Raw genomic sequence first — 24,116 nt, 5'->3', positions numbered from 1 at the left:
CTATTGATATTATATATACCATGGTGATATTGCTTCTAGCCATCGTAAGTTACAATAATTACAAACACGCAGTTGCCAAAAAATTTCTAGTTTCAATAATAGCAACCGTATTACCACAAAATTGTTTTGTCTTTATCGTTAATCAGTAACAAACTTCCACTTCTTTTCAGCTAACATAACAAGTTTTTATTGACTTACGTCAGGCAAGTCTGTTCTTTATAGCTGTGTCAAAAAGAATTTCATTTCAGACTGAGTGCACATAAACAGATGATAAACCGACGTAAAAGATCTGAATAATATATAAACCAGCATTGGCAACAGACTGCTTTAGAAATCATGAATTGGAGTGCGGCCAAAACTAACAATCGTACGCCAAAAGTAGCCGATGATTAGGATTTAGAGTGAGGTTTTTCATGTTTATAATGTTTCACAAAAAAATAAGAGTAAGGAGCACCGTGTTAATAAAAATAATAGCAATTAGCCTACAATGCGAAACACAATCTAACTTTCTGTTTTCCAACTTAGTCGTTAATTTTATTAAAATGAAATACATTTGAGATATGAGATGATATATACGCCTAAATTTAGTTTCATAACATGTATGTGTCCAGGAATGACAAATTTTTTTTTTATTTTTCAAAAAAATAAACTTTTAACAGAGCAATGACACGACATGTTCAGTCAAGGGCACTTAGGTTTAGCATATCAGATGAAGATTGAATCTAGACGCATTTATAGCTACGACTACTTCTTCGGATATCTCATAATTTTTCTAGCATTTAATTGACAATGCATTACATCTTTCTTGTAGGCTTACTTCCGATTGTTGAAGTTTTAGATTAAGTAGACGAGAAGGTAAGGAAGCTAATCTTCGTGTCTACCTTCAAGTATATCCTTGTCTTGCTAAAGATACGACTTAAGCGGTCTTAAACCAGCGCCCTATCATTTTCATTCTAACCACTCCTCAAAAATCGCGTTTTGTCGCCTCTACCTTTTTCTAAAATTTTGCTATGTTATGGCAAGAATGATTCTTTTATTTTATGGTCAACAACAACCAATAAAACTAAAAATTTGAAAATCTCTCAAACAAGAAAACAAAAAACAGCGATTATGCAACAGTTGTATGAAAATAAACAAAATCAAACAAGACGTAAATAAAATGGACTTTACCATGTAGTCTAGTTGCTGTGCAAAAAGATTTACTTGGGTTAATGTAAAAAAAATCCCAGCAAGGACCGTAGCCTATATGAAAATTGTCTGATTTACTCATTAGAACAAACTATCAAAATGGAGAATGTCTCTGTTGCAGCAAGACGGAAAGTGAGCCTGGGTAGGCAATACCCGCTGTTATCTTTATCATCACAACAGGAGATGACATCTCTTGAAAGTACTTAGCGCTATAGTGAAGGGTTATATGAAAGGTACCACCGCAGATTGTAGCTTTCAGCAACCTTCATTTGATCATTGCGGCAACTTTGTTTTCTAAACATTATAGTTTTAAAACATGCAGTTCAAGTAGCCTTGAAATAGCGGGATTTCAGTCATAACGTTTCAATCGAATTTATAAATGTCTTTTTGAGCTGCGTTTAGATTTTAATGTGACTAAAATTATCTGAATATATTTTGTTTATAAAAAAGGAGGCCAAAATGTTACAAGCATAGGCTACTAATATCATTTCAATAAATACGTATTATTGTTTACACAGCACTCTGTAGTCAAGCTTAAGTATTGCATAAGATCGAATGGAAAACATATCTTTTGAAGTGGTAAGTGGACAACTTTTCAAAAGTTGCTTATGAGACACCTGTGCTTTGATGCAAGACTAGACAGGTGAGCTTGACCGAGTGGTGAGAATGCCAGCACGAACTCAAAAGGTGGTCAGTTCGGCATTGAGAGAAAGCAGCTGTGATTTTGGTGAGACATTTAACACCATGCTGGAAAGTGAACATGAAGATTGGCTTTCACGATGTAAATTTACGACTTTTTGGTATTAACCAGGCACGTTGATAGTTTGGGTCGCTAACTGGGACCAGATCCTGGGACTTCAAATCAAAACCTTTTAAAAAACACGCATTACCGTAGCCTACATCGAAAGAATCCGCAGTGTTTTTTCAAGTTCCCGGGCCTCTGGAATAGTTGCGGGCCCCTAAAGTTATCCCAGCCCATGTATAAAAGTACCCCTGAAACCTCCTGTAAACAAGCCTAGATACTCCGAAAAATCTGCTGGGCTATCAAATGTTGAAAACGTCTGTGCAATATAGTGAAGGGCTAGTCCCAATAGCTCAATTTGGTTAAGCGCACGACTTTCTGCTAGAAAAATAAAACTCAAGATTAGGCGACGCTGGTTCGACTCTCCGGGTGTTTGCTTGAGCAACGCGTTTTTAAGGACTGCTCTCCATTCAACGGCTTCTCTTGAAAGAAAAAAAAGCTTATTTTCTTTTCGTCCACAGAACTTCGCTCTCCAACAATTAAGCACAAACCTGGACACGATAAGAGATTACATCCGTGCAGTCCAGTGATATCAGCTTTAACATTGTATTTTTGTAGGCATAAAATTTTAATACGATTTGTAATCGCAGGTGAATTTAATTGAGAAAGCCAGTTTATTGTCGTCATAGACAACGATATTGGCTGTTCTGTCTTTCCGTGAAATCATACTAAGGTTGCAGACTGCTTTGATGTGTCAGCTAAATAAGTGCGCGACTTTATGAACAAACAAACAAAAAACAGTATCAGGCGACGCTGTTTCCTTTTTCCCAGTATGGGTTGTTCGAGTAGCACATCACAAGAACAGTTTTTTTTACCAGCAGCATCTTACCATCGTCTGCCTTGCCTAAATAAGGCGTCGTCCACCGTGATTCGCCACTACCATCAATTGTCCATTGTTCTTGTTGGATTTCCAAATTCTATTTTCAAATTTCTAGGTTTTTAAAAATTCTCACCCGTGAACTTTTCCACTCCCCAGTGCTTCTGAACAGGAAGTCACCTCGGCAACATCTAATGGTTGGATTAATTTACTAGAAACACTATAACGTGCGAAAACTTGATTTTGTCAATCAAACTTGGGTCAATGGTTTGAAAGTTCATACAAAGATGCGATACTGCTGGGATAAAGCTTCAAAAAAAGCTCTTTCAGTCTGAGGGTATAGATTTTGGCACTCCATTAATACATTAAAATGCTATATTGTTGTACCTGTATGAGGATACGAATTTTGGACACAAAGTAAAAGAAACTCTCAGTCATACCTAAACAGTGGCCGAGTGGTTAGCGCGTTGGGCTCGCAGTCGAGAGCCTGCATATTCGACTCCCGCCCCCCCACTTGCTGTTGTTTCTCTGGGCAAGAAACTTTACGATAATTGCCTCTACCCAGTGATCGGTTTCGAGTAATGGGTAGTACCAAATTTAAGTCATAAGTAGAGTAGATAACCGGAAACAGACATTGCCGTCGGCTGCAGCGTGGGTCAGGTGTACGTCGGAAGGCGTACACCGATGCACAGCGCTCAAGTCCGCTTTCCCGCAATGCAGGATAAAAATATGAAAAACAAAACAAACAAACAAACTTAACCGGATAAAAAATTATATTTATAATTTTGAAACTGTTTTGAACAGGGTGGCGAAGAAATATCTGCGAGTAATAATAATAATCACAACAAAAACCAACAAACAGAAGAAGACAGTAATTCTTCCCAAAATGATGCCTCACTGACTCTTCTTTATAGCATCGAAGATACCCCAGCTTGGTACACATGTGTAGCGCTTGGGTTACAGGTGAGCATAAAATATCATAACTTCGTACTCTATAAAAAAAAAGCTCTAACTCTAGTGTAAAACTATCATGTAGCCTAACCTAAATCTATTTTTAGTTTTTTGCTGGCAGAAAAATTTAAAACATCTACTAATTGAACAAACGATAAGCATGGAATTTTCGTTTTTGTATTCAATTTTTTTGGTTAATTGCGAGAAAAAAATGATTGTTTTACTAATCTTTGTTTGTATGAAGTAAACATGTTTTGTGTACTTTTTACTATTCTACTATTAAGCTGATGTAGAAAGCAACACTAATACAGTAGATTATTTTCTTGTAACCAAAGCAATGCTTAGCATTATCTGGTGGCAATTGGTGGCATCATAGGGATTCCTCTTATCATTGCTCCGAACATCTGCGTTCCTGATGACGAGGATGGAGATGTTGCAAGAGCACTCTTGATCAGTAGTTTATTTTTTGTATCTGGAATTTGCACTCTGCTTCAAACTACACTTGGCACAAGGTAAACAAACACTTATTCAGATTTCTTACAATCCTTTCTGAAAAAATTATTGATTTTAATTTAAAAATCAGTTCTTTGTTAAGTTTTATGAAACTTTTTTTATGAATTTAAAATAAGTGGTTTTCAAGAAAAGATTTGGCAAAACACAGTTTTAAGTTACGAGGAGTACCATACTTTCTTTCCTGTTTATCTCTCTGTTTGTAAAGGTTACCCATCTTACAAGGAGGAACGTTCAGTTTCCTGCCACCGACCCTTGCAATCCTTTCTCTTCCTCACAATCAATGTCCGAATCCTCTTCCTCCTGGATTCATGAATAGCAGCGTGACTTTGTACAATGACACGGATGGAACAATTGTAGATGGCACTGAGTTATGGCAAAGAAGAATGCGTGAGGTAACATGTAATATTACGTAGAGATAACTTGTAGCTATCTGCAATGTCATGTAGATATACAAAGTCTCTTTTAACCGGTGACTCCGACTCTTCGGTTTATAATTGGCCCACTCCGACTTCGAACACATTAAATCTATCTAACTTCAAACCCAGCTTTTAACTTAATAACCGGTTTTCTTAGTCTATGTTTCTTTGCTCTTAAACTTTCATAATACTTATGCTTCCATGAATGTTCTTCAGATAGTCATTTCCTCAAAATTAACTGATAAGATAAACATTCATAAAAAAGCATTTTGCTTGAATGGCAGGAAACGCCAAGTATGCAAATCCAGTGATAAAATATGAAATTCCCGGTGTAGCCAGCGCCCAACAATAATGATAGTGCAACAGTCCAAAACGAGCGTGGTTCTGAAATCTATAGACCACCATGTACACTGCAATATGATACTTAAAAAGACGTTTATTCAACAGATTCAAGGTGCGATCGCTGTTGCTTCGGTCTTTCAAATCCTATTGGGTTTCACTGGTGTCATTGGATTCATCCTCCGCTTTATGGGACCTCTCACCATTGCACCAGCTGTGGCCTTGATTGGATTAGATTTGTTCGCAACCGCTTCGTTTAACGCATCTGCTCAATGGGGAATAGCAATGTTGTAAGTACGGTATTAGGAAAAAAGTCGAGTATACCCAAAAATTACAACAGAGAGTTCAACCAATATGCAATTATGCATACTCTCATGCATAAAGAGGGGAGTCACTTATTAGTCCAGCACAGGTACAACAATTGTTTGATAGTAGGCCTACTGTTGAAATAATAAATCGTTTGCTGACTAAATAAAATAATAAAATACGTTTTTGTTTCAGCACGTCTGTAATTGTCATCATATGTTCTCAGTACATCAAAAACGTTAATATTCCATTGCCATCATTTTCCATTAAAAAGAAGAACTGTTGCATAACAAAGGTTCCAGTGTTTAAGATGTTTTCGGTGAGCTGTAACATTTTGCATATATAAGTTTTGAAGTCGTTTGCTAGTGGTGAGGCTAAAGTAATTGCCGTAATAAAATACTCCTTCCAAAATGCCACTTACTGTAACATAACAGATTCTCGCCAGATTTAGTAAGATCAATATACCAAAGGTTGTCAGGTAGCCTAAAATTAGGACCGAAAACGATAATTTGCATGGTTTTAGACATTTTCTGTGCCAACGTTTAATTTCCTGTGGCATCAGTAAGTGCTGGGTCAAATATAAAACATGTTTTATTATTTGCCCTAAAATGTTCGAATTTCAGACTAATACTGTCGGAGTTCCTCTAGGTCTAGGATTACTTGACCTGCAATCCCTATTGGTAAAAATCTGTATTCAGACCACGCGTTGAATGACTGTCTGAGTTGTTTTTTACATCGGCAAACCATTTTTGCGTAACTCTTCCGACATTGTGGGGTGAATACTAGGCCACTTACAAATTTACGATATTTTTCTGATTGAGAAAGCCTACGTTTTTGTGAGAACTTGTTTTGTCTTTAGGTGCTGATCGCTTTAATAGCGGCATGGCTCCTTTCCTTTATTTTTACTGTAACCGATGTTTTTCCAAATGACGTCAATTCGCCTTTTTATCGAGCTAGAACAGATTTCCGAGGTAACGTTATTGGAAACGCTCCATGGTATGTATTTTGCAGGCTATTGCTTTCAGAAACACTTAATTTGTAACTTACTCGAAGTACTAAACAGTGTAGGCTACTATACTAAACCCCAAACAGAGCAGTAGTGAAAAACGATCTTATTAAGAGTTTTAAAGAAATAATTATGTAATCTAAATGCTCTTTAACGTTTCTCAATATTTTCAATTTCTATGTCATTAGGTTATATTCGATGTGATTCTTAAATTTAAAGACTCCATAGGCTGTAGGTCTACTCCTCGTTTTAATGTTGCTTCAAATAGTAAAGCGACAACTAATATACGATCTAAGTAGTATCTTTTTCAAAGTATCGTCTTATTTTATTTTTTCAAAGTATCGTCAATTTAACAACAATTAGTTTTAGATTATAATCAAAACTTATTAAACTATTTTTCCAATTATTTTTTATGAAAGGTTTCACTGGCCTTACCCTGGGCAATGGGGCTTGCCAAAAGTGACAGTGGCAGGGGTAGTTGGAATGCTCGCTGGAGTGATTGCTGGATTCATAGAGTCCATAGGAGATTACTATGCATGTGCCAGAATTTCAGGGGCACCTCTTCTGCCAATACATGCAATAAACAGGTAAGAACAATTTATCTATTTGAACTCTAATTAATAATGCTAAACGTTTAAAGTATGTTAGGGTACTCAAGATTACCCGGCCCTGGTTCGACTCTCGGGGTGTGCGCTTGAGCAACGCATTTCAGGACCGTTCTCCATTCAGCGGCACCTCATGAATGGAATAATTCCACGGCAACAACACTGCAACAATCGCAAAACTTCACTCTGCCAATCTCCAGGGGCGTTAACAGGGGAGTCTAGGTGGTACTTTTGGACCCGGGCCCGGAATATTTAAGGGGCCCGGATTTAAAAAATGCCCCTCGACTTCAAACATTATCAAGATCTTAATATAATCAGATCTTAAGGAATTGCCATCAGAGGTTAAAACAGCATTTTCAGCCGTCAAATGGTAAAGTACCGTGCCCCCTTCTGGGTACCGGGTCCACTTCAGCTTTCTAGTGGTAAAATAGCCACTTCTGCCACCAAACAGTGAAGTAAGAATTTACTCTAGTATAGTGATTTTCCTAACCACAAATATTTTCCGAAACACGAATTTCAAAATAAACAGGCTGATATATTTGGTCAAACTCAAAAACTGACATGGCACAGGTAAGAAGATTACTATTCCTATTTCTGCAGTAAGAATTAGACCAAAACCGCTTTTCCGATTGCAGCAATCAGCAAATGTTTGATCTAGGCCCAAACACCTTTCCAAAATCAAAATGAAAACTTTCTGACTGTCTGCAGTGCAGTAAATTCTCTTCTGGTAAGCATAGAATGACCAGTGGAACATCAATAGAATTGGGAAATAATACTCTAGCGCCATGTGACAAATAAAAGTTCTAAAAAGCAACCACTAGATAGAGATAGTAAATCTTGCGGTTTAAGAAATTTTAAGATTTTGCAAGATTTGTTAAATGACCATGCTTAAACGACAACAATAAAAGTTTGTACACAACCTTTAGGCTATATTCATAACTATGTCGATAAAGAGGGCCCGAAAATAAATTGGTACCGGGCCCCAAAAATCCTGTCAACGGCCCTGTCAATCTCGGTAACCGGCCTTGCGTCAAGAGCCTTTTCAAGTATGCGAAACTACCAGGAATAACCTATGAAGACTTTGTCAGTCCGAAGACAAAGATTCAAAACCAACCAAATTGAGTTCTAAGTAGACTAGTTTACAATATGAAGGAAGCTAACCTAAGTGAGATCTCTGCTAGAAGTACAGTAATTAACTAGCCCCAGAATTTATGAAGTTTGCTGGTTTTAAAATTAAAGAGCTGGTTAAAAAAAGTACTCAAGTTATATTAAATAAAGCAAATTCAGAGCACTCTAAGCAATTGTAATACAAATCTTAAATAACTATAGCCTAAAGCAGGGCTACTCAACTGGCGGACCGCGGTCCGAATCTGGACCTTCTGAGTGTTGGTGGACCTCGGGCTTCTGGAAGAATAACATTGCTACATTTTCTTCTTCTTCATCCGTTCAGTCGTTTACGACTCTCTGTCACTCTATATGTCATCTTTCTCCACATCTCTCGATCCCACGCAGCCTCCTTCAATTCATGCACTCCCATACCACTGTAATTTACGATTGTGTCAAGCCATCTTGTTACATTTTAGGGCCTCTTTAAACAAATTTCCATTAGGGATAAGCAATTTTTTGTGATTATCCAAGGAGGTGGGGGCTTCGCCCCCAGACACCCTAACTTTTTGCTGTCTTTTCTGATGTGTGATCCACACAGCTACACTACAAAGAAACATAATACATTTTTTATTTCTTTGTTTGTGTCAGACAAAAATCCAAGTCGTGTTACATACTACCTGAAAAGTGTTTCGGTGATCGTAGGCTACTGGTTGTTTAATTTATGTGGTTGCATATGAAATGTTCACCGGACCGCATAAATATTCAACTTGTCAAAATGGACCTTTGCTAGCGTTAGTTGAGTAGCCCTGGCCTAAAGGCAAAATATTTGCACCTGAAGAAGCATCTTTGAATACTTAGGTACCATTTCCAGGTACAGATATCCTGACAATGTGATCGGTGTTGATTGAACAAATGCTTACAGTACTCTGAATTGATTTCAATCAAATGTGACTTAAATGCTTTTCGTATTCAGCTCATCTATTATATTTTCTCAGAGGGATCTTCGTTGAAGGCTTCGGTTGCTTCCTGGCAGGCGTCATAGGAACCGGAACAGCAACAACGTCATTTAGTGAAAATATTGGTGCGATTGGGATAACTCGAATTGGTAGCAGAAGGGTAAGTTAGAGAAATAATTCAGTCATGATATTGAAGAACAGTCGATCGGCATATGCTTTTTATCTTTTTTTACAAGAAATAATTTTTTTATGATTAATACAATAATGAAACTTTCCTGATTTTAGCGGAATGCTAGGATTATATTCTAACTTGCCTGCTCTTACTGCATTGTTACCACACCTTATAACTTCGTTTCTTGTAGCCTAGTTGCAAAAAGCGTTGAAACTGTCTTTTCATTATAAATGTTGCATTTATTAGTTGCGTGTTTACAGTAGCTTGCAAGCCCTACGGGTAGCAGCGAATGCCGTTATTTAGTTGGTCAAGTTAAGGCTTTGACGGTAATATTGAGATAAAGCGATGGTTGAGAGTTACCTATGTTGTACCACAGACATTTAAAACTAATTACCATCAATAGGTAAGGTGAGTTCCATACTTGAATGCAAGCATCGAGGGATGTGAAGACAAGGTTTTCATTATACTGTAGCCTATTCAGCATTTAGCAATAAGTAGGGTGGCCAGTTCCTTTCTCTCGGCCGCCTTTCCTTTATCAGCAACTACGCCCACCCAATTTATTACATCTTGGGTAGAGGTGAAAGGTGTCTTTCAACAACCAGCTTAAGCCGGAAGTCGAACCAGGATGGCATGATTGGAAAGCAAGCGCCTTATCCGATACGCCATTCCACCGCATCCCATCGCCATCCCACCACCATCAATAGGTTTACCAAAAAATAAAATTGTTAAACTTAATGAGGTTCATCATTTTTTTCACAAAAATGTAGATAGGCTATAACAAACTATCTGTTTTAGCCTGATGCTGCCGGTTCGCTGTAGTAGTAGCTGTTTACCAAGGCCTATCTAAGGTTTTGGAACACAGTTCCCTAGTCATATGCTGTGACGAATTCTTCAGTTTTGTTTATTGGAAAATCTTGCAAGACGCAAATTTTGTTAAGTTCATTTTGCAATTGCGTTTTTACATCATAAGCGACGCGGGTAGGTTACGAGCTAACGCTGTCTATTAATTGGCCAAGTTAACACTTTGACGACAATCTACTGTAGGCTACAGTAGTGTTGTATTTCCAGACGTTTAATATAAAATAAACAATAATAATTGTAGTGATAGCCAACCAAGTGAGAAAACCATTTACCTCTTGTTACTTACTGATTCAGTGTATAAAATCAACGCAATATATAGTACGAAAGAAACGCAAAACAATCAACTGAGGAACGTGGTACAGAACGCTCAATTGATTACACGCGCAGTGCGGTGGTAATCAATTCCAACGTCTGTACCAGAAAACGCTGAACGGTGATTATGTAGTGACGCTGGTCACGAGTTACATATATTCAACGTAAATAAAATGACGACTATAACACCTCCCCCGATAATTTTTATACACAAAGAAAAATATGAACAAGACACCGAATTAAACAATAACTCTCAAAGTCCGAAACGGGGCCGGAGGTCTGCGGCGACGGCTCGACCTTCGTGGGTTGTGTGGCCCGAATTCCGGTACAGTCGGTGTGTCGTCCGAATCCGTTCGAGCTGAGGTGGAGACAGGGGAGGAGTCGACTGTTGGTGCAGGAGTTTCTCCCGGCTCCTGGTCCTCCGATGATGCATAGCGAGGTTGCAGTTGGTCCATATGGCGCCTCCACGTCGGACCATGTGGCAGCAGACGTACCAGGAAGATTCGGCTACCCTGTCGCTTAATCACCTCGGCTGGAACCCAACGAGGATCCTGGCTCCGTCGTGGAGTGAATGATAGCGCGTAACAGGGATCTCCCGGTTTGAAATGCCGTTTTGTACCTTCGGAGGCGTCCGTGCTGTGAGGTTTTTGTCGGGGTACCACTTGAGACGATGTGGGGAGAAGCGTGTCGATCTTGGTTCGAATCTGACGATTGTTGAGTTATTGGCTTGGAGAGTAGCCACTCGGAGTTGGCGTGCGTCGATACTGCTGTAGGAATTCCAAGACGGCTTGTTTCGGGGGCAGGGAAGATTTGCGAAGTGCTTGCTTGAACGTACGTACGAGGCGCTCCGCCGCTCCATTGGTTTCCGGATGGTAAGGTGCACCCGTGATGTGTACCATACCCCTCTCCTTACAGAAAGTTTGGAATTCTGTGGATTTAAAAGTAGTAGCATTATCGGTAACTATAGTATGGGGATAGCCGAAATGAGCAAAATCTTCTTCTAGCAGGTTGATAGTAGCTGTTGAAGATAAGGAAGTAGTAGCATGAATACATGGGTATTTAGAAAAAGCATCAATGCTGAGTAACCAATGGTAACCCATGAATTCTACCGCATGATCTATGTGTAAGCGACTCCACGGTGCTTCTGGAACCGTCCATGATTGGACCTGGGTTTTAGATTGCGGTTGATATTCGCCACAGGTACTGCACTTGTGACAAAGTTCCGCTATGTCTCGATCGATGTTTGGCCAGTAGACGGACGTTCTTGCCAACTGCTTCATTCTCTCAATGCCGAAATGTCCTTTGAAGCAACTGAAGGACGGAAGGACGAAGTTTGGACGGGATGACCACTCTGGAACCGTAAAGTAGACATCCGTAACAAGTAGAAAGAGAGTCTGCATACTTACGAAACGGTTCGACCGGGTCTTGTGGAGAAGACTTGGCCGGCCATCCTTCATGAATGAAACGCATTACCGTGGAAATGATAGGATCTTTAGAAGATTCTTTACGTAGTGATGCAGCATTTGGGGTCTGGACCTGCAAATCCAAAGCATCGATAGCGCAGACGATATCAATGTCATCCGCACTTTCCTCTTCATCGAAGACTTTATCCCCTCCTGCTGGTAAGCGACTCAAAGCATCAGCGTTTTGATGATCCTTCGTCTTCCTGTACTCCATAGTGTATGTAAATTGCGACAAAAAGAGTGCCCAACGAGCCAAACGATTTGCTGCCAAAGAAGGTGTCGATTTGGTCGGGCCAAAAAGACTAAGCAATGGTTTATGATCTGTGACCAAAATGAATGATCTACCAAAAAGATATTGATAGAATTTCTTTAGCGCAAAAATTATCGACAAAGCCTCTTTCTGAATTTGACTATAGTTTCTCTGAGAGGCTGTTAATACTTTTGAAACGTTTGCTATAGGCCGTTCTGTGCCATCTGGGTAACGGTGAAACAAAGTAGCACCGATGCCCACACTAGAAGCATCACATGCGATACCTACCGGAAGTGAAGCATTGAAATGTGTAAGAACCTCATCAGTAGATAGATGATGCTTCAGCTGAGCAAAAGAGTTTTCCTCTTGTTTTCCCCATCTCCAAGGAATGTCCTTTTTCGTGAGATGGTATAGTGGTTCTGCTACAGTAGAAGCGTTCAACGGTAGAAACTTCGAATAAAATTGTAAGGAACCTAAAAACGAACGAAGAGAAGATACGTCAGTGGGGGCAGACATCTCCAGTACGGCGTTTACCTTGGGACCTTTGGAGATGCCCTGCCTGGACAAAATGTGTCCGAGATACTCTTGTGCAAACTTACACTTGTCCTTCCTACACCTCAGGCCTTTTGAGTGAAGTCGATCGAGGAGCCGTCTAAGATTCTGGAGATGCTCCTCAGCAGTAGTGCCACTGACAAGAATGTCGTCTAGGTAGACTGCAACCCCTGGAAGGTCGGCTGTAAGGTCGTCCATGATCTTCTGAAAATAACCTGGAGCAGAAGATATGCCAAAAGGTAAAACATTTTGTAAAAGTACGCCACGGTGAGTGCTTAATGCGAGTCGTTTTCGACTGTCAGGACCAAGTCGAATCTGATTGTAGGCATCAGCCAAGTCTATCTTGCTGAAACCGTACCCACCACCCAACTTTTGCATTAAGTCTTCTGGTAAGGGTAACGGGTGACGATGGGTCTCCAGGGAAGGGTTCACCGTGACTGAATAATCGCCACAAATGCGTAACTTGGCCTTCGCTCCTGAAGAGTTTGAAGGCTTACGGACTGGAACAACCGGTGTGCCCCAATCGCAAAACTGAACTGGTGTCCATACACCACGTGCAATGCCCGAATCATAGGCTTGTGCTAAGTCCTCCTTTAGCGCGAAAGGTACAGGCCTAGGTTTGAGAAAAACAGGTTTAGCATCAGACTTAAAATCTATGTCTAGTTCATAATCTCGTAAGCACCCGAGTTCAAGCTTAAAAACATCTTTGAACTCGTCACATAAGAGGGAGCATGCCTTCTCCAGACTCTTATCAGGCTTGTCGCATGACTGGATGCTCTGTAAAGTAGAACAGTTAGACAGAAGGAATTTATCGATAGAAATTCCTAAAGACGAGATTGCATCACGACCTAGCAAGTTTAGTCCTTTGACTGTCGTGACTACAAAAGAAATATTATCTGACCTTCCCGTGGAAGGACAAGTTACCTGGGCCGTGAAAGAACCCGTGATTGGTACTAGATGCTTGGTAGCAGATTGGAACTGCGACACTGGTGCTTGCAATTGAGGTGCGCCTACCCGAGTCCAGACGTCGCTGGAAAGGAAATTTCCATTTGTAGCAGTGTCCAGTTCTAAGTGTGTGGTTACCGAATTAATGGAGATCGGTACTTTCAACTTTGAATTTCGAGGTTTTCTGCAAGAACTAGAAAGCATGTTAATTTCCTCGATACAATTTACCTTAGAAGGTTTAAACTGTCTAGCTTTCTTTTGACAAACACTCTGTAAGTGTCCCGTAATATTGCAGAAATGGCAAGTGGCTTTCTTAAACCTACAGTCATTGGCGTTGTGGTTGGAATTATTACAACGATAGCATTCTTTATTTTTAGAAGTAAAGAAAGTACCTGTAAGTTGCCTAGTTTTTGGAGGTTTGCTGATGGTCCTTACTTTCGCAACTGGTGCTGGTGGAGTGCCGTAAACAGTTTCTTTAGCCACCTTGGTTGCCTCTTCGGTTTCTGATGCAACCTCCACCGCACGTTTGAAAGTAAGTTCATCAGCTCTGATTTTGAATAACGCCTTAAGCACCGCCTCGTTACCTATTGAACAAATAAAACGAGTACGTAAAGCTTCGTCCAATGGATTTGAAATGGACGAGAAGTCACAGGTGGCAGCTGCCTGGCGTATGCTGATGGCTAGTTCTTGAGCTGTTTCACCGGGCTTGCGCTTCATTTCGCTCCAGAAACGGAATCGCTCCCTCACGATGAAGCGTTTTGGGTCGAATTGTTGAGCCATGTAATTTGTAATTTCCGTCATGGTGAGATCGTTGACTTCTTTTGGGTTTGTTTCCTGCGCAGCCAAATTTGTTAACATTTTGTAGATTGTAGGTGATTGATTGGTGAGAAAAACCTGCGGCATTTTGTCTTGTGCGACTGAATGTGCTGCTACAAAGGTGTTAAACCTCTTCCAATAGTCTGCCCACAGTTCAGTGGTGGCTTCGAACGCTACGAACTTAGGTAAAGATACCTGTTGTTGTATTGTTGTTGGCTGTGATCTCGCAGTTTGGGCTCGTATTTCTCGTAGTTGTTCTTGGTGGCGCCTTTCTTGTTCTTCTTGACGTTCCTGGTGACGTTCTTCTTGTCTGGCAATTTGCTCCTTCGTCTGACGTTCTTGGTTGGCAATTTGTTGTTGCAGGACTTCGATCAGTTTCTCCATGTTTCTAAAATCCTGTAGAAATTCTGTAAAGATCCTGCCGGCGACGCCAGTTAAATGTCTGTTGTATTTCCAGACGTTTAATATAAAATAAACAATAATAATTGTAGCGATAGCCAACCAAGTGAGAAAACCATTTACCTCTTGTTACTTACTGATTCAGTGTATAAAATCAACGCAATATATAGTACGAAAGAAACGCAAAACAATCAACTGAGGAACGTGGTACAGAACGCTCAATTGATTACACGCGCAGTGCGGTGGTAATCAATTCCAACGTCTGTACCAGAAAACGCTGAACGGTGATTATGTAGTGACGCTGGTCACGAGTTACATATATTCAACGTAAATAAAATGACGACTATAACAAGTAGTAAAACGAATAAATTGTTTTGTTTAGGTTCTCCAAGTGGCTGGGGCTTTGATGATACTCGTGGGGATGATTAGCAAAATAGGGAGTGTATTTGTTACCATTCCTGACTCAGTAATTGGCGGACTCTTTTGCGTAACATTTGCAATGATATCGGCTGTCGGGATCAGCAACTTGCAGTTTGTGGATATGAATTCAGTGAGGTATAATAACTTGCAATATACAGTAAAAGTAGGCTAAACAAAGTATAGACAAAACTACTGCTTGAAGATACACGTACTCATTGTTATTGCTCAGACTAAATAGAGTCTGTTGAAGGTGAAAAGATTCAATAGTTTAACTGGTGTTCCGTCGGAGACCGTCGGGTATTTAATGCAAAAATCCTGACCCTCACGTGATGATCCAGGACATCACGGTAAGGCTAAGGTGCTTGACAACAGATCTAAAACTACGGTATGCTTGCTGGTATAAATGCAATATTTCTGCTGAGTTTTTTTTCATGATTTGATTGGAAAACAATAGCTTACAACTGACATACCTTACCAAGATCGAAAGAGAACCAGATAACACAATGCAAAACAACAAACATGCATGGGTAGTGATAATTTAGCTCCAAATACTCATACTTATATTACTCACGCCTGTTAATGATGTTATCACTGCTAATCGCTGCTATTTGATCACTGCTACATGACGGACTACTTTTTTGCATGTGTGTTTATATCAGGAACCTTTTCATCATTGGAATCTCATTATTTATGGGACTAACTGTACCGGAGTGGATGAAAGCAAATCCTGGTGTTATTCAAACGGGCATTGTTGAAATCGATCAAATAATCACAGTGCTCTTGCAAACATCGATGCTCGTTGGAGGAATTCTGGCTTTTTGTTTTGACAACACTATACCAGGTTTAATAGGCCTATGATTGTTTTACACTTCATTAAAATTTGTAAATTCCTGTTTTGGACAAAGACTTCCTTATCTATTGCATGTTAATGCTGCATTACTAAGTTTTTATGTGAGTTAGTTTAGTTATTTAGCTACAGGGCAGCATTTGTCAAAAACTGACTGTAATAGAATGAAAACAACATTTAGTAATTGTCGTACCCGGCTTACGCCCGGTAGTTGAGGATAAATTAAATGGACGGGAAGTCAAGAAAGCCAATCATCGAGTTCACCTTTTGGGCATGCCTTTAAGCGTCTTACCAGAAGCACAGCCACAGGTCCTCTTGAGCGGTGTCAAACGGGCACCTCTTCGAAAGTCTAACCAGGGATCACACCACAAGGCTATGTAGCTGACTAGTAAAATTTGTGGGATTGAATTGTTAAAGTAAACTTTACATGCTCATCTTTTTATGATGACTACTCAGGGACTGACAAAGAGCGTGGAATAAAAGCTTGGAGAAGCATGCAACAAGGCAATCAACAGCTTGACAATGAAACTATGCAAGAAAGAGAAGACCAGTGTTATGGCTTACCAATACCAACTGGTTGTTGCAGGTATGAAACAGTAATTTAAGGAGATGGGTTTGTATCTCATTACGACTACCAAATAGGGACATTTCAAAACCATAATTCAACATTTAAAAAAATACAATTCAACTGTACAGTTTCATGTGCAAAAATGCTGAAGTATATACTGTATGTTCATTTATTTGTATCCGCATACTAAAATTGTTAATCTGAAAATGTTTTTGATACAGGCTATACGTTGTTATAAGCAGTATTGATTGTAAATTGGACTGGTATTCAGTCGTAGACCGCCCCAATTCTTCTATAAATGAGAGCTCAGTGTGCAAATAATTTGAAATAACAACCCTTTTAAATAACATGTCGTTATACTGTACCACTCTGTAGCCACTCTGATTCCTATTAAAGGATAATGGACAATCGTCCCAATTTATTGTAGATTTTCTTCTTCTTTTTCATTTCTTTCTTTTTCTTCTTCTTTTGGCTTTATTCCCACTTCCCAATTTATTATACAGTAGACCTAATACATTATTGTTGGTATTACTTACAGATTTTCGAGATATATTCCAATTCTGCCTGAATATGGAAGATCAGAGAATGATGACGGGACAAGTAATAATGGCACAACAATAACTTCCTTTTAGAATTTATGATAGAAATAATAGTCAAATAGCTGAAAGAGATGCCGATCTAAACACTGTCAAACAACACGTCGCTTGTGCCCTTACGAACGGTTATGTGCAGATCTGCAACTGAAAGTAGAATAAGGCTTTAGGCTGTTACGTATAGTTTTCGAGGCGTGGTAAAAAGTTGAACTTAAGATTTTACCATACAGAAAATTCAAGCTTTTACAGTAAATTTATTCTTGATAATACGTTATTACCTATTTGCGCATTCTGTGTATTTACAAGATAACCTGGAATGAAATTCTACTGTAATTTCTGAGGCAAGCTAGTTATATCTTTTGATTTCGTGTAGATGAGTCATACAGCGATATTTTATTTTATTTACATGGAGACGTGAAAGCAATTTTTGCTGTCTCTGAACCCAGCCGATATAGTTTCTTGTAATTTCTCTAAAGTTAAAATACGTCATGTGTCTCTTACCGATATTTTGCCAGTTTTAAATGAAAAGATCTCACTGGATCGCATTTCCTTCCGTGCTTCGTTTGCTGAGCTAACATCTCCACACCGCAAGTTATTGTTATTTCTCGTTTGTAATAATTTATCGTTTGTGTCACTTCTAAAATGTATTTTTCTGTGACTTGAACCGCATTGTAACCTTTTCTCTACGACTATTGCACTTCATTTGTACCATGGTTGTATGCTACAAGACAAAGACCTCGTGTCGTGACTATTGTTGTATTTTCTTTTTTTCAAGCAAAAACGTAGTAAACAAATGATAACTACATATTCTGTTTAATTGTATGCATTTTAGTTGTGGTTATAAAATCAAATGCTTTTTACGGGCATAGTAGCCCAACGCTTGTGAATTAAAACTTAGGGGCGAGAGAAGATTTTGGCCTACAGTAGCCTAGACGAATATTGAAACATAGCATCATAGCCTATAACATAGGTTTGGTTTTGTCTGAAATAGACGTTAAATGTCTTCATCAGCGTAACTTTAGCTTTGCAGTTCGCACGTTGTTTTTCGATTATCTTCCAAACCAAGCAAAGGTGGATTTAAGATGTTTTCCCAGCTTCCACTCCATTGTTCCCCGTTTGGTTTCAGGCAATCCACCCTCAGTGGAGAATTGTGGTACAGATAAATTAGTTTTTGTATGGCTTGTCTATCCCATGTAAGATTGTTGTAGTTTGTTGTACTGTCGCCAAGTGTGTTCCAATTGATGACTTTACCTTGTCTTCTAAATATGTCATTTTGTAAGGCAATTTCAACGCAATAAGTCATTACTTTAATGTTTTTATTTTATTTTTATTTATGAAAAATAAAAATTAAATTTATCAGCTTCAATGATGGGAGTTTTTTTCATCTTTATTATTCGTATTCCCAAAAAACCATTATGCGATAGCATTTTTTTAACGATAATGTCAAAGTTGAAATTTAAGACACAGTTTTTCATTGAGACATAGCCTACCATTGATAATAATCATTGCGTAAATATTTCAGGCTCTCAATCACTTTGCTCTCATTTAGTCTACTTCGTACCAAACAGTTAAAGATAAATTTACCTCTACCAGCTATTTTAGGATAACAATCTGGATATTCATCACTTAAGCAGCGGCAGCCTATGTCTTTTTTGCTTAGTATATTTACTCCCTAGATAGTAGATGGAATTTTATCCTCCAGTGGACAAAATTACTTCCAGTTGAGAACTTGTTAGACTAAGAAACGTAGCCTACTTATTTAAATAAACTGACGCTTTCTACTTACATTTTTTCAAGTAGGAAGTAGGCTTTTAGTGAATTGGGTGCTACTGAACTTTTGCAGACTTCTACATCAGTAGCAGGATAATAAAACAAATAGGTTACACACATTTCTTGGTGTAATCCTAAACCGCCAGTAGTTGAAAGTCTTCTTCCTTTTGTAGAAAATTCACAAGAAGTGACAAGGCTGTCTCCCTAAAATCATATCGATAGAAATTTAGCGAAGGTGAAGATGTGTGAAAATGCTACACAAGTTGCTTTCCAAAACAGAGACATATACAGAAAATTAGGAATTGTAGGCTATTGCTTATTTGAAAATTGCTGATTAGATTGAGATGAAAGATTTGTCCCTCTTTCACGTCAGCAACCAAGAAAACGTTTCACGCGTTTGAACGTTTACAATTGTGCGTAAATGGCTTGAGCGTTCAATGTTTTAAATAGTTTGATTGCACGTTTATCATTTGCAATTCAATTTCCTTTCAGTCAAAAAGTCGTTTGTTGTTCATGGGCAGTTGAATTGTTACCCCTGTTTCACAAATATTTAAATGTAGCAACAAAGCAACAACTGTGCTGTACAGGATAAACTTTTCTTGTTGGAACTAATCGTCGTATTTCTTCAAACCAAGTAGAGTAATGGTTGTCTCGGCTTATTTCCGGGAGCTCTTTATTTCCACGAAAGTGGGAAGTCCACACTTTACGACCAGTTAGATGTGCATGGTGTTCCACGGCAAATATGTTAATGCCATCTTCAGGAAACCCCTAAGAAATGATAAATTTACCGTAAACTAAACATTGAGGTTGATGGTTTTTGCATTAATTTATTTTTGCAGGTTTTTTAGGCTATAAGTGTATCAATATAAATATCATTTCAACAAGCCTGTAACAAACATGCTTTTTGTACCAAAGAACATTTTGTATTGAAACACCCTGACAAAAACAGAAAGAAGAGATCTCCAGTATCAGAAAACTGCAAATTTTGATAGCACATAGCCTACTAAAACTATATCATTCAAAACTATTAACATCTCACTTTTCACTTATGCCAATATACAGAAAAGGCTCATTTTTAAGCTTGCAAAGATACCTTACTTTTTGAGTGCACTGTGCAGGACACACACCAGACCACGTAAAAGAAAGTTGATTAGGAGGAATTGCCATGTCTGGTGTATAAATAACTCCAGTTTCTAGCACACCAACTTCAAACTTTCGAAGATGATTTGAATACAAAAACCGTATGCCTGATCGATCAATAATTCCTTCGTAGTTGTTCGGGTTGTTATAGTGAATCTCCAATCTTACAAACTTTGATTTAGTTGCAGAATAAAAAGTTAATCCAGCTTCTTTAGGGTAAAAAATTGCCTAAACATTATATGAATTGATTAACTGTTGTTAAAACATTGTTTTCAACAAAACAGCTTGCAAAACAAATGGAGGCAAATGGCGAAGCACAATATTATTATTAACATTACTTTAAACATTTTTTAATTTTTGACAACTTTTTTTTGATCTTAGTTTTATGACATTTGAAGCTGTATTACACCGGGGCGCCAAAACGTGCGACATTCCTATAGCCTTTACTTTACTTGAGTTGTAAAATCAAATCCAATCTGTTATAATTTAAAATTATCATTTAACAGCTAACTAAGACATAAACGTGTAGCCTACCACAAGTGACATTATCATGAAATTCGATGCCACAATGAGTTGTCTTGTGATTTCTTTTATGAGGTTTCCAACTACAATTTGGCTATTATTTAAAAAATCTTAACACTGATATAAAAAGTATAGCCAATATCTAACTAAGGAAAAAAAGTATATGGTAGTTTACATTGAAAGCGATTATGAGCGATAACAGTGTAAAGAGAAGCAGTTGCGAAAAATTCAAACTTGTGGGATTTTTTTACGCTTCTCTCTTCTTCTCGCATCTCTTGCATACACCACTGTAGGTTATGTGCTGTCTAGTCATACCTCCGCTCCCGACGCCCAGGCTGCTAATACTCGATTACATCTCTGGACTGACTTGGGCATTCGGTCAAGTTGACACAAGTCGTTGTAGAATGGAATTTCCCCATCGTTGCTATCACAACCAAACACCTTCAAATTGATTCACTTTAAGAGGTAGGCAACAAAGCGTTTGATATTTTCCAACACTTTGAAACTGAATAAACTTATTAAATCAAGTAGCTAGATTATATTATGACAATGTGGGACCTAAATATCATCCAAAACAAGAATATTCTTTGCAAATAAAAGATATTTTTTGTTAGTGGTTTCCTTGAAATTTATGCACTTTTTCCTTGAAAATGCTTTATAGCCTAATAAAAACATTACCTTTGCAATGAACTTACACCCTGCAGTATAAATTGTTTTGATAAGTTTGCGAAGAAAACATTCAATTGTCCAGTAAAACTATCAAAAACAAATGTTTGATACTGTGCTATATTTAACCCGTAATGTATATTTAGATAAGACTATAAATAAGTTACAGTTTTTATAATTTATATAAATACATAACTAACGGTACAATAACAAATCATAAAGTTGAAAACTTTGATGAGACGCAAGAAATTAATTTACTTCCATATGATGAATAAGCCCTCTGCTTTCCTTAGAAAGTATGCTCTTGTAGCCTACTCCGTGAACTCTTCCTTTAAATGTTGGAAGCTGATGTGTGGAACACCAGTAAGAAGTTGCATCCTTTGGAATTATGACGTCAGGAGCAACAATATTAAAGGACTTATACTCTTCATCATTGTCTTCAAAATACTTAGCATCTGGCTTTAGTATCTGAGCTCGGGTCAATGTGCTTTCGTAGTTTATCAATGTCACAAGTTCACGTGTAGGATTTAATTTCAGGTTCATGAAGTCTGAAAGAGCAAATAGTGTACTGTAAGCAAATGCTTCAAATCTGAAAGTGAACAAATACTAGCAACTAGTGACAATAGCGGCTTTAGCATTGAAAGGTCATACGAAGAAGAGAAAAAAAAAAAAAAAAGAAGAAAAGATGAAAAAAGATGAAAAAGAAAAGAAAAAGAAGAATATGAAACAGAAAGAAGCATCAGTTTCCATGAACGTGTTTTTAACTTTGTTAAGAGCTTTGAACAACACCAGCAAAAAACGACATTTCAAACTAATCGCAATATCTTGTTGCTTGCACCCAGCCACTTTATAGGTCATTTCGATTCACAACATTCAATCGATATAAGTAATTGCATCAATTTGTTTGACCTGTCATTTTGCTGCTAAAAATATTTTAGTTTTCTTGGGTTAATATTTACTTTACCATTATTTTATTAGTTTAACACAAAGACTATGATATCAAGTAATAACCATATGGTAACATTCAACAAGGAGATGAGAATGTCCAATACACCCACTGCAAAACTGTTTTCGTCAATATTGGTCGGTAAACCTTTCCCTAAAGTCAGCCTATTAAGGATATTTGAAATAAAACTATTTCAAAATTTAAGAATAATTGGTAAAGCTATAAACAATATACATAAAGCTCGCAGGAGCTACCGTTTCGTATGAAGTTTTGCCATAGTGATACGGTAAAATAGTGAATAATTTCGTTTTGTTTCAAATTTAAAAGTAAAAACAATAAACAAACAAGAATATACGAAAGTAGAAGAAAGTATCAGAGCTTTCAACTGATTTTTTTAACGGATCACCTATTTTTTACGCTCTAGTGTTCAAAAGAATTTCAGTTTTTTTTTCAAACGAAACAATTCTTTCGCAATATTTGATGGTCTTGAAATCGCTTCAAATTATTTCCTTGTAAAAAATTGCGTTTACTTCCAGCTGTCTTACTTAAAAACGATTTTTTTTGACAGAAATAAAACCTCATAAAATCAAAAAAGTTTATCCTACAGAAAAAAACAACCTCTCAGTGAAGGCAATCCGAACACAGACAATATGTTGGTGGTCCCATTGTCAAACGGATAGTCGTGCAAGTCGCATGTTACAAACTTTCTTTTAAAAGCCACCGTGATGACGCTTTGCGTTGTTTCCATGAGCAAGAGTTTGTAATCTTGGCTGATGTCTTGTTTCAGGACACCTTTTGAATCAGTCCAACAATCCTAGCAATTAAATAGATTATTGGTGTCTGTCATAGTCATTTTTGTTTAAACTTACAACAAAAACACTCTCACGTTTAGTATTTTTAGATTTTGCATTCTTTATACACAATATTAAACGTATATTCGTAAAGCTAAACCAGAATGACTTGATTTTGGCATTTGTTGTTAGAGTTTGGGCATGTCCAGTTGTTCATATTAGCTATCGAGATATCTGATTATGTCGTATGCAATATAGTCTATATTACGTTTCCATATACTGCTAACCATTATTTCAATGCTTCCATTATCATAGTGAACAAGCAATATGTCCGCATTTGTGGTGCTTCCACTGTCGGAGAATCCCAATCCAAACCCTGAAGCTACTGAGATTTCTGTCCGAGGTAAAATCAGCACAAACTGAAGGGATTCTGCTTCATAATCGATCCGCCATTGAAGTTGTCCTTCAGAGATACCTTTTAAGAAAATGCATCATCGTTTTCATCAAAACTATGTTCTACTAGTAGATTTTTACTATATTATATTCTGCATTTTATTGCTTGCATTCAATGGGCGGAAACTGGCGCAAATTTCCCAGGATAGCGTATAAGTACGTAACAGTCTATTTTAGTTGTTAAACATAGCCTATATAGACAAGCTTGCCACATCGCCCTTATTTCTAAAACTTGTCCCTAGCCTATTTTGAATGGCAATGTCATAGAAAAAATTATTGTCCTTAACCTTAGTTACCTAAAAAAGAGTAATTTTTGAAAAAACTGTAAGATGGAATTTGGTTCAATTTTATTTAACTTACCTGTTCTCCATAAAGATACACGATAACAGTACATCAATGGTTGAGGCAGAATAAAAATTAAAACTGCAAACAAAACTCGATACATTTTGCAGATAATAACCAAGCAGGACTCTTATTAAAATTTGTACTAAGAAATGTATTTGCGCAGCTCACTGCATAAAGCTCTTCGAGTTCTCTTATCCAGTCTTATTATACTGGATACACTTTGAGCGATAAAACGTTACACTCTGGAAAATAAGACAACCTTGCAATTTTGTTTTTACT

The 24,116-nt window shown here is 37.9% G+C and overlaps 2 protein-coding genes across 2 annotated transcripts; one reads left to right on the top strand and one right to left on the bottom strand.

Moving 5' to 3' along the window:
* Positions 1-1,704: 1,704 nt before the first annotated feature.
* On the top strand, positions 1,705-18,560 carry LOC145766062 (solute carrier family 23 member 2-like). The gene is made up of 13 exons (XM_082577719.1): positions 1,705-1,767; positions 3,612-3,770; positions 4,104-4,270; positions 4,477-4,663; positions 5,135-5,316; positions 5,528-5,651; positions 6,192-6,328; positions 6,758-6,925; positions 9,046-9,166; positions 15,159-15,331; positions 15,856-16,037; positions 16,500-16,629; positions 17,150-18,560. The coding sequence occupies exons 1-13, from the start codon at positions 1,744-1,746 to the stop codon at positions 17,241-17,243; spliced, it is 1,848 nt and encodes a 615-aa protein (XP_082433845.1). The 5' UTR covers positions 1,705-1,743; the 3' UTR covers positions 17,244-18,560.
* On the bottom strand, positions 18,223-23,937 carry LOC145766781 (dopamine beta-hydroxylase-like). The gene is made up of 9 exons (XM_082578488.1): positions 23,853-23,937; positions 23,327-23,514; positions 22,867-23,062; positions 21,561-21,850; positions 20,952-21,077; positions 20,073-20,342; positions 19,560-19,742; positions 18,991-19,178; positions 18,223-18,463 (listed from the first exon to the last, which is right to left on the bottom strand). Exons 1-9 carry the CDS (start codon positions 23,935-23,937, stop codon positions 18,223-18,225), a joined length of 1,767 nt encoding a protein of 588 aa, XP_082434614.1.
* Between the last annotated feature and the right edge of the window lie 179 nt (positions 23,938-24,116).

This window comes from Aplidium turbinatum, chromosome 3 (assembly GCF_918807975.1).
Source record: "Aplidium turbinatum chromosome 3, kaAplTurb1.1, whole genome shotgun sequence".
NCBI classification, from domain to species: Eukaryota; Metazoa; Chordata; class Ascidiacea; order Aplousobranchia; family Polyclinidae; genus Aplidium; species Aplidium turbinatum.
This window is presented reverse-complemented; position numbering and strand designations above follow the sequence as displayed.